General features: G+C 59.5%; 1 protein-coding gene across 1 annotated transcript; it reads left to right on the top strand.

The window, feature by feature from the left end:
* The first annotated feature begins 6,776 nt into the window (after positions 1–6,776).
* Positions 6,777–9,506, top strand: LSM2 (LSM2 homolog, U6 small nuclear RNA and mRNA degradation associated). Its single transcript, XM_062019816.1, has 6 exons — positions 6,777–6,815; positions 7,723–7,888; positions 7,985–8,051; positions 8,163–8,193; positions 8,513–8,572; positions 9,295–9,506. The coding sequence occupies exons 1-6, from the start codon at positions 6,777–6,779 to the stop codon at positions 9,418–9,420; spliced, it is 489 nt and encodes a 162-aa protein (XP_061875800.1). The 3' UTR covers positions 9,421–9,506.
* Positions 9,507–9,796: the final 290 nt, after the last annotated feature.

The raw sequence follows: 9,796 nt of genomic DNA, 5'->3' as shown, positions 1-9,796 counted from the left end.
GTGGGGGCTCAGACCCACAGCTCAAGCCTCAGACCCACAAGTGGGGCCTCAGACCCACAGCTTGAGCCTCAGACCCACAAGTGGGGGCTGAGACCCACAGCTCGAGCCTCAGACCCACAAGTGGGGGCTCAGACCCACAGCTCGAGCCTCAGACCCATTTCTGGATATTTTTAACTCATCCCTGGGCTTCAAATCCCATTTCTGGGCATTTTTAACTCATCCCAGTGGGATTTTTAATCCATTTCCAAGCTTTTACCCAATTTCTGGCCGTTTTAACTCATCCCTGGGGGTTTCAAACCAATTCCTGGGGGTTTAAACTCATTCCTGGGTGTTTAAACCCCATTCCTGGGCATTTCAAGCCCATTCCTGGGTTTACAACCCCATTCCTGGGCATTTTGACCCATTTCTGCCCGTTTTGACTCAATTTCCCACGTTTCAACCCAATTCCCGGGGGTTTCGACTCATTCCTGGGCATCTAAACCCCATTCCTGGATGTTTTAAACTCATTTCTGAGGGTTTTTATCTCATCCCTGGGCACCTAAACCCCATTTCTTGATGTTTTACACCCCATTCCTGGCTTTACAACCCCACTCCTGGGCATTTTGACCCATTTCTGCCCGTTTTGACTCAATTCCGAGGCCTGGCGCCGGTTTCTGTTCCGTACCCGTGGGGAGCGCGGGGGGGCGCGGGGCGAGCGGCGTCTCGCCGATGGTGACCTCCTGCAGCGCCTCCGGCACCTAAGGGGTTAAACACAAACCGGCCGCGGCTTTTGGGGGCAAAAGAGGCGAGATCGGGAAAAGCCGAGGTGCGAAAAGGGCGAGAAGGGGCTGGGAAAGGGGCGTCGGGGAAGTCGCCAATAAAAAGGGGGAAGGGAAGGGGGGGGGGAGGAAAAAGGGCAAAAAAAGGGGGTTTTGGTATAAAAGTGGCACGAAATCAAAGGAGAGAAATAAATAAATGGAAGGGATTTGGGAAAGGTAAAAAAAGGTGGAAAACTCAATAAATAAAGGGAAAAACCCCCAAATAATGGGAAAACCCCCAAATAAATAAAGGGAAAAACCTCAAATTAAAGGAAGAAAGCTCAAAATAAATGAAGTTTAAAAATCCAAATAAATAAAGGGAAAAAAATCAAATTAGAGTAAAAAACCCCAAATAAATAAAGCAAAAAAACTGGAAAATAAAGGAAAAATCCCCAAAAAATAAAGGGGAAGAATCCAAATAAATAAAGTTAAAAAAATCCAAATTAAAGTAAAAAAACCAAATAAATAAAGTTTAAAAATCCAAATTAAAGGAAAAAACCCAAATAAATAAAGTTTAAAAATCCAAATAAATAAACTAAAAACCCCAAATAAGGGGGAAAACGTCAAATAAATAAAGTAAAAAAAATCCAACTAAATAAAGGGAAAAACACTCAAATAAAGGGAAAAACCCTCAAATAAAGGGAAAAAACCCCAAATAAACAAAGTAAACCTCCTCCTCAAATAAATAAAGTAAAAACCCCAAATAAATAAAGGAAAAAACCCTCAAATAAAGGGAAAAATCCCAAATAAATGAAGTTGGAAAAGCCTAAATAAATAAAGTTAAAACCCCCAAATAAATAAAGGGGAAAATCCCGATTAAAGGAAAAAACCCCAAATAAAGGGAAAACAGCGAAGAAATAAAGTTTACAAATCCAGATGAATAAAGCGAAAAAAGCGCAATAAATGAAGTGAAAAACCCAAACGAACGAGGGGAAAAACCCCAATAAATAAAGATTAAACCCCAAACGAATGAAGGGAAAAAAAGCGCCGGAGGAACCGGATTCGGGTTGACAAAAGCAGCAGAAATTCGGGTCAAAACCGCGCGGCGACAGTTAAAGGAACAAAAAGTTCGGGATCGAAGAAAGGGTTAAAAAACCTAAACCCACCCCCCAAAAAGGGACGGAGGTGGGGAAGGCACGCGCTGGGGACCCCCAGGAATTGGGGTGGAAACGCCGGGATAAAACGGACAAAACAGAGCGAAAAGGGGGTTTTTGGCTGAAACGGAGCGAGGGGAAAAGTGGCGTCAAAGGGGTTCGGGGCGGAACGAGCCGAAGGACGGGTTCGGGGCGCTGAAAGCGGGGAAAAGGGGTAAAAACGGGAAAAGGCGGAAAATCGACGGTTAAAGCTCGAGGGAATCGGTTAAAGGAGAAAAACAGGGAAAAAGGGAGGAAAAGGTGAAAGCCGGAGAGGTAAAACCACGCGAAAGCGGCAAAACCGAGCCCAGACCCCGAGCCGGGACCCGACCCAAACGACGCCAAAATCGCCAAGTCCGAAGCCCAAAGCCGCCCCCGCCCCGAACCCCGCGGAGCTGCTTTTGGGCTGAATTCGGGCGGTTTTGGGGCCGCCGGTACCTGCGGAGGCTCCGCCGCGGCCATGGGGCTCCGGCGCTCAGCCGCGCGCTACCTGCGCGGGGGCGGGGCGGGGCGGGGGGGCGGCGCCTCCTTTTTGGGGAGGAAAAGCGCTTTTCCTTGCTTTGCCTCATTTCCCCGGTTTTCCCCATTTTCCCCCTTTTTTCCCCCATTTCCCTCCTATTTCCCAACGGGTTTCCCCATTTTCTCCCATTTTCCCCCCATTTCTCCCCCTTTTTCCCCATTTTCCCGCATTTTACCCCGTTTTCTCCCATTTTTCCCCATTTCCCTCCTATTTTCCACGTTTTCCCCCATTTTCCCCTATTTCCCCCCATTTTTCTCCATTCCCCTCAATTTTGTCCCATTTCCCCCCCATTTTACCCCGTTTTCTCCCATTTTCCCCCCATTTCCCTTCTATTTCCCACGGTTTTTCCCCATTTCCCCCACTTTCCCCCCATTTCATCCCACTTTCCCCTGGTTTTCCCCATTTCCCCTCATTTTTCCCCATTTCCCTCCTATTTTCAACCTTTTTTCCCCATTCCCCCTCATTTTCCCCCATATTTTCTCCATTTCCCCCATTTTCTCCCATTTCCCCGTTTTTTCTCCATTTTACCCATTTTTCCCCATTTCCCCATTTTAAACCCATTTCCCACCAATTTTCCCCCTTTTTCCCCCCTTTCATCCCTTTTTGTCCATTTTCCCCTTTATTTTGTCCTATTTTACCCTTTTTCCTCCCTTTTTTATCCCTTTCCCCCCTTTTTACCCCATTTCTCCCTTTTTCTCACCCTTTTTTAACCATTTACTCTCTTTTTTACCCTTTCCCCCTTTTTCTCCCCTTTCATCCCCTTTTCTCCCTTTTTCCTCCTATTTTTCCCATTTTTCTCCTTTTTTCCCCTTTTTCTCCCTTTTTTTACCTTTTTCACTCCCCTTTTCCCGATTTCCCCGTTTTTACCCCCAAACCCCCCTCCCCCGCCCTTCGGGACCCCCCGGAGCCGCTCAGAGCTCAAACCCCGGGGGGTAAAACTGCCCGACCCGGGGGGTTGTTTGGTGCCTTTTGTCCCAAAAACGCCTCGATTGTCCCCAAAACCGGGCTCATTATCATCCCAAATGGCCGGGCTGGGGGAGGTTTAACCCTTCGCTCCCCGGACAGGTCTCCAGGGTGGATGGGGGGGAGTTTAGGGGGCTCTGGGGGGGGTCCTCAGGGTCACTGAGGGGGGGATGAGGATGAGGAGGGAGTGGGTGAGGATGAAGGTGAGGAACAGGTGAAGATGAGGAAGGGGATGAGATGAGGATGAGGAGGGGAGGGGGTGAGGAAGGAGATGAAGAAGATGATGAGGATGAGGATGAGGATGAGGAGGGGGGATGAAGAGGATCAAGATGAGGATGAGGAAGGAGAGAAGGGGATGAGGTGAGGATGAGGATGAAGAGGAAGGGAAGGGGACGAAGATGAGGAGGGAGGGGAGGGGGGATGAAGGGGATGAGGTGAGGATGAGGATGAAGAGGAAGGGGAGGGGATGAGGATGAGGAGGGAGGGGAGGGGGGATGAAGGGGATGAGGTGAGGATGAGGATGAAGAGGAAGGGGAGGGGATGAGGATGAGGAGGGAGGGGAGGGGGGATGAAGGGGATGAGGTGAGGATGAGGATGAAGAGGAAGGGAAGGGGCCGAAGATGAGGAGGAGGGGAGGGGGGATGAAGGGGATGAGGTGAGGATGAGGATGAAGAGGAAGGGAAGGGGATGAAGATGAGGAGGGAGGGGAGGGGGGATGAAGGGGATGAGGTGAGGATGAGGATGAAGAGGAAGGGAAGGGGATGAAGATGAGGAGGGAGGGGAGGGGGGATGAAGGGGATGAGGTGAGGATGAGGATGAAGAGGAAGGGGAGGGGATGAGGATGAGGATGGGAGTGGGTGAGGAAGGGGGATGAGGATGAAGAGGGGATGAAGAGGATCAGAGGAGGATGATGAGGGGAGGGGTGAGGATGAAGATGAGGAAGAGACAGCGTGGTCCTGTGGGGGGGGGATTAACCCTTTCCTGCCCACCCTCACCCCCCCCCAAAATAAGAGACGTGGCTGAGGGTCAAAGGTCATTTATTCACCACGGGGGGGTCCTGGGGGGGGGGTCTCAGAGGGGGGTTGATTTTGGGGGAGGGTCCTGGGGGTCTGATTCCATTTGGGGGGGTCCCGGGGGGGGTCTCAGTCCTCTTTGTTGGGAACCACCGTGGCTCTCTCAGCTGGGGGGGGGGGCAACGGACCCTGCAGGGGAAGGGGGGGTCAGCAGTGACCTTTGACCTCGCCTCTGAGACCCCCCCGTGACCCCCCCACGTCCCCTGACCCCCCAACATCCCCCTGTGACCCCCCCGAGACCACCCATGTCCCACCCCCCCACATCCCCCTGAGACCCCCCAAGTCCCCCCTGTGACCCCCCACATCCCCCTGTGACCCCCCATGACCCCCCCACATCCCCATGACCCCCCCATGACCCCCCACATCCCCCTGTGACCCCCCATGACCCCCCACATCCCCCTGTGACCCCCCGAGACCACCCATGTCCACCCCCCCCACATCCCCCTGAGACCCCCCAAGTCCCCCCTGTGACCCCCCACATCCCCCTGACCCCCATGACCCCCCACATCCCCCTGTGACCCCCAAGTCCCCCCATGTCCCACCCCCCCCACATCCCCCTGAGACCCCCCCATGACCCCCCCATGTCCCACCCCCCCACATCCCCCTGTGACCCCCAAGTCCCCCCGTGCCCCCCCATGCCCCCCCCCTTGCCCCCCGGGGGTCTCCTCACCGTGGCCCCCCAGAGCCCCTTCAGGACCCCCCAGGCCCAGCGCAGGAGGTTGATGAGACACTGAGCACCTGCACACATCCTGCACAGGGACCCCCCACGTCAGGGGGGACACACAGGGAGGGGAGGGGGAGGGGACAGGACCCCCCCTCCACCCCCATCCTGTCCCCCCACATCCCTGTCCCCAATCCAGCCCCCTGACCCCATCCTGTCCCCCCACATCCCCCTGTCCCCCTCCCCATGGCCTTGTCCCTGTGTCCCCTCCCCATCCTGTCCCTGTCCCCATCCCTGACCCCAAATCCATCCCCCTGACCCCCTCCTGTCCCCACATCCCTGTCCCCATCCTGTCCCCAACCCCATCCTGTCCCTACAGCCCCATCCCCTGTCCTCATCCTGTCCCTGTCCCCATCCCTGTCCCCAAATCCATCCCCCTGACCCCATCCTGTCCCTACAGCCCCATCCTGTCCCTACAGCCCCATCCCCTGTCCTCATCCTGTCCCTGTCCCCATCCCTGACCCCAAATCCATCCTTCTGACCCCAAAGCCATCCCTGTGTCCCCATCCCTGACCCCATCCTGTCCCTACAGCCCCATCCCCTGTCCACATCCTGTCCCTGACCCCAAACCCATCCCCTTGTCCCCAACCCCTTGTCCCCAAACCCACAGCCCCATCCTCCTGTCCACATCCTGTCCCTGTCCCCATCCCTGACCCCAAATCCATCCCCCTGACCCCATCCTGTCCCCACATCCCTGTCCCCAACCCCATCCCTGTCCCCAAACCCCCTGTCCCCAAACCCACAGCCCCATCCCCCTGTCCCCATCCTGTCCCCCAACCCCCATCCCTGACCCCAAATCCATCCCCCTGACCCCATCCTGTCCCCACATCCCTGTCCCCAACCCCATCCTGTCCCCATCCTGTCCCCATCCTGTCCCCATCCTATCCCCAATCCCCCTGTCCCCAAACCCACATCCCCATCCCCCTGTCCCCATCCTGTCCCTGTCCCCATCCTGTCCCCAAATCCATTCTCCTGTCCCCATCCCTGTCCCCATCCTGTCCCCAACCCCATCCCTGTCCCCAAATCCATCCCCCTGACCCCATCCCTGACCCCATCCCTGTCCCCATCCTGTCCCCAACCCCCTGTCCCCAAACCCACAGCCCCATCCTCCTGTCCCCATCCTGTCCCCAAATCCATCCTCCTGTCCCCATCCCTGTCCCCATCCTGTCCCCAACCCCCCTGTCCCCACACCCCTATCCCCCTCCCTGTCCCCATCCCCTGCCCCTGTCCCCTCTGTCACTCACCCTGTTGTTGCTGCTGCTGTGGGGCCCCTGGGAGCTGCCCCTTAAATCCCCATTTGGGTGACACCAGTGACACCAGTGATGACACCAGTGACACCAGTGACACCAGTGACACGGGGCTGGTGGCGTCACGGGGCTGGTGGGGCCGGTTCCTGTGGTCCCCACCCAGCGTGGGCGGCCCCTGGCTGGGGGGGGGCAGGGGGATGGGGATGGGGGGGGACATGGGGGGACATGGGGGGGGACATGGGGGGTCAAGGGGGGACATGGGGGGGACAGAGGGGGACATGGGTGGGGACATTGGGGGACATGGAGGGGGACATTGGGGGACATGGGGGACATTGGGGGACGTGGGAGGACACGGGGGGATGTGGGGCCATGGGGGGACATGGGGGGACATGGGGGGTCAAGGGGGGACATGGGGGGATTTGGGGTCATCGGGGACATGGGGGGGGACAGAGAGGGACATGAGGGGACATTGGGGGACATGGGGTTATGGGGGTCAAGGGGGGACATGGGGGTCATGGGGGGACATGGGGAGATGAGGGGTCACGGGGGGGACATGGGGGGTCATAGGGGGCTGTGGGGTCATGGGGGGACATGGGGTCATGGGGGGTCAAAGGGGGACATGGGGAGGCAGGAGTGGACATGGGGGGATGTGGGGCCATGGGGGACATGGGGGGGGAGAGGGACATGGGGGGACATTGGGGGACATGGGGTTATGGGGGGTCAAGGGGGACATGGGGGGTCATAGGGGACTGTGGGGTCATGGGGGGACATGGGGGGACATGGGGTCATGGGGGTCAAGGGGGGACTTGGGGGGTCATGGGGGGACATGGGGATATGAGGGGGTCACAGGGGGGGACATGGGGAGTCAGGAGGGGACGGGGGATGTGGGGTCACGGGGGGTCATGGGGAGGTCATAGGGGGTCGTGGGGGGCTGCGGGGTCATGGAGGGGACACGGGGGGCTGCGGGGGGTCACGTGGGGGGGGGGGGGGTGTCGCCGCGACTTTGCCCCAGCGCGCGCGCGCGCGTGACTCATTTCCCGCCACCCCCGGCCGGAAGTGGGCGTGGCCCCGGAAGCGCGTGGGCGCTGATTGGCTGCAGTGGGCGGATGATTGACAGCCCGGGGAGGGGGGCGTGGCCTGAGAGGGGCGGGCCGTGATTGACAGGCGGGGGCGTGGCCTCGGCGCCGCGCCGCGCTCTGATTGGCTGAAGCGTCGTGACCGGGGCGGGGTAACGTGGGTCGGGGGCTGCCGCGCTCTGATTGGCCGAGACGCCGCGACCGGGGCGTGGGGGCGGGACCTGCGGGGGTTACTCTCGGTCACGGGGGCGTGTCTTGGCTCCGATTGGTCGGCGGCCGTTGATTGACGTGCGAGGGGGCGGGGCCAGCGCCGCGCGCGCGCGGGGTGGGGGAGGGGCGCTCCCGGGCTGCCGCGATGGTGCGAACGGGACCTGTTTGGGGGGGGGGGAGGCGGCTTTTAGGGGGGTCCCGAGCCCCCCAAAATGCTTCTGACACCCCCCCCCCAACCTTGCAGCTCTTCTACTCCTTCTTCAAGTCCCTGGTGGGAAGGACGTGGTGGTGGAGCTGAAGAACGACCTGAGGTGAACGGAAAGCCCCTCCCCCCCCACCCCATGGAGACCCCCCCCCCCACCACGGGACCCCCAACCGACCCCCGACACCCCCCCTGAACCCCCCTTTGTCTCCCCCTTCAGTATCTGCGGGACTCTGCACTCGGTGGATCAGGTGAGGGGGGGTCGGGGGGGGCTGGAAGGGGCATGTGGGGGGCTCTGGGGGACGTTTATGGGGTTGGAGGGGGCATTGGAGGGGGCTGTGGGGGGCTTTTGGGGGGCTCTGGGGGGTGTTTGTGGGCTTGAGGGGGCTCTGGGGGGCTGGAGGGGGCTGGAAGGGACTCAGGGGGGCATGTGGGGGGCTGGAAGGGGATTTGGGGAGCTGGAAGGGGCTCTGGGGGGTGTTTCTGGGCTTGTGGGGGCTCTGAGGGGTATCTGTGGGTTCAGGGGGGCTTTGGGGGCGGTCTCTGACTCTGTGTGTGTGTCCCCCCCAGTACCTGAACATCAAACTGACTGACATCAGTGTCACTGACCCTGAGAAGTACCCACACATGGTACTGACCTCACGGGGGGGGGGTTTGGGGGAGTCCCAGGGGGGTTTGAGGGGTCCCAGGGGGATTTGGGGGGGTCCCAGGGGGGTTTGATGGGTCCCAAGGGGGTTTTGGGGAGTCCCAGAGGGGTTTGAGGGGGTCCCAGGGGGATTTGGGGGAGTCCCAGGGGGGGTTTGATGGGTCCCAGGGGGGTTTTGGGGGGTTCCCGGGGGGTTTTTGGGGAGGTCTAAGGGGGGGGTCTGTGACCTGGAGGGGGTCTCTGTGACCTAGGGGTGGGGTCTGGGGGGTTTCTATTACCTGGAAGGGATCTCTGTGACCTGAGGGGTGGGTGTCTGACCCTGGGGGGGTGCTGGGAGGTGGTCTCTGACCCTGGGGAGGGGTCTCTATGACCCTGGGGGTAGTCTCTATGATCTGAGTGGGGGGTCTGGGGGGATCTCTATGACCTGGGGAGGGGTCTGTATGACTTGAGGGGGGTCTCTGTGACCCCAGGAGGGATCTGGGAGGCGGTCTTGGACCCTGGGGGTGATCCCTATGACCCTGGGGGGGATCTCTGTGACCCTGGGGGGGATCTCTGTGACCCTGGGGGTGTCTGGGGGGTGGTCTCTGCCCCTGGGGATGGTCTCTATGACCCTGGGGGGGGATCTGGGGGTTGTGCATGACCCTGGGGGGGGTGTGTATGACGGCGGGGGGTGGTCTCTGAGCCCCGGGGGGCTCTGTCCCGGCAGCTGTCGGTGAAGAACTGCTTCATCCGGGGCTCAGTGGTGCGCTACGTGCAGCTGCCGGCGGATGAGGTGGACACGCAGCTCCTGCAGGACGCCGCCCGCAAGGAGGCGCTGCAGCAGAAGCAGTGACGCGGGACCCTCCCCCCGGAGACCCCTCCCCAAATCCCTCCCCCCCAAATGCCTGGGAGCCCCCCCCATAAACCTGCTGCACCCCACTCGTGTGTGTGTGCTGAGCATCAGGGTGCTGGGGGGGGGGGTCTCTGACCCTGGGGGGGGGTCTCTGTGACCCTGGGGGGTGGTCTCTAACCCTGGAGGGGATCTCTGTGACCTGGGAGGGGTCTCTGTGACCTTTGAGGGGGTCTGGGGGGGTCTCTGTGAGCCTGGGGGATGGTCTCTAACCCTGAGAAGGGTCTCTGTGACCGTGGGGGGGGGTCTCTATGACCCTGGGAGGGGTCTCTCTGACCTTTGGGGTGGTGTAGGGGGGATCTCTCTGACCCTGGGGCGT

Source organism: Colius striatus, unplaced genomic scaffold (genome assembly GCF_028858725.1).
Source record: "Colius striatus isolate bColStr4 unplaced genomic scaffold, bColStr4.1.hap1 scaffold_194, whole genome shotgun sequence".
In the NCBI taxonomy this organism is placed as follows: Eukaryota; Metazoa; Chordata; class Aves; order Coliiformes; family Coliidae; genus Colius; species Colius striatus.
This window is presented reverse-complemented; position numbering and strand designations above follow the sequence as displayed.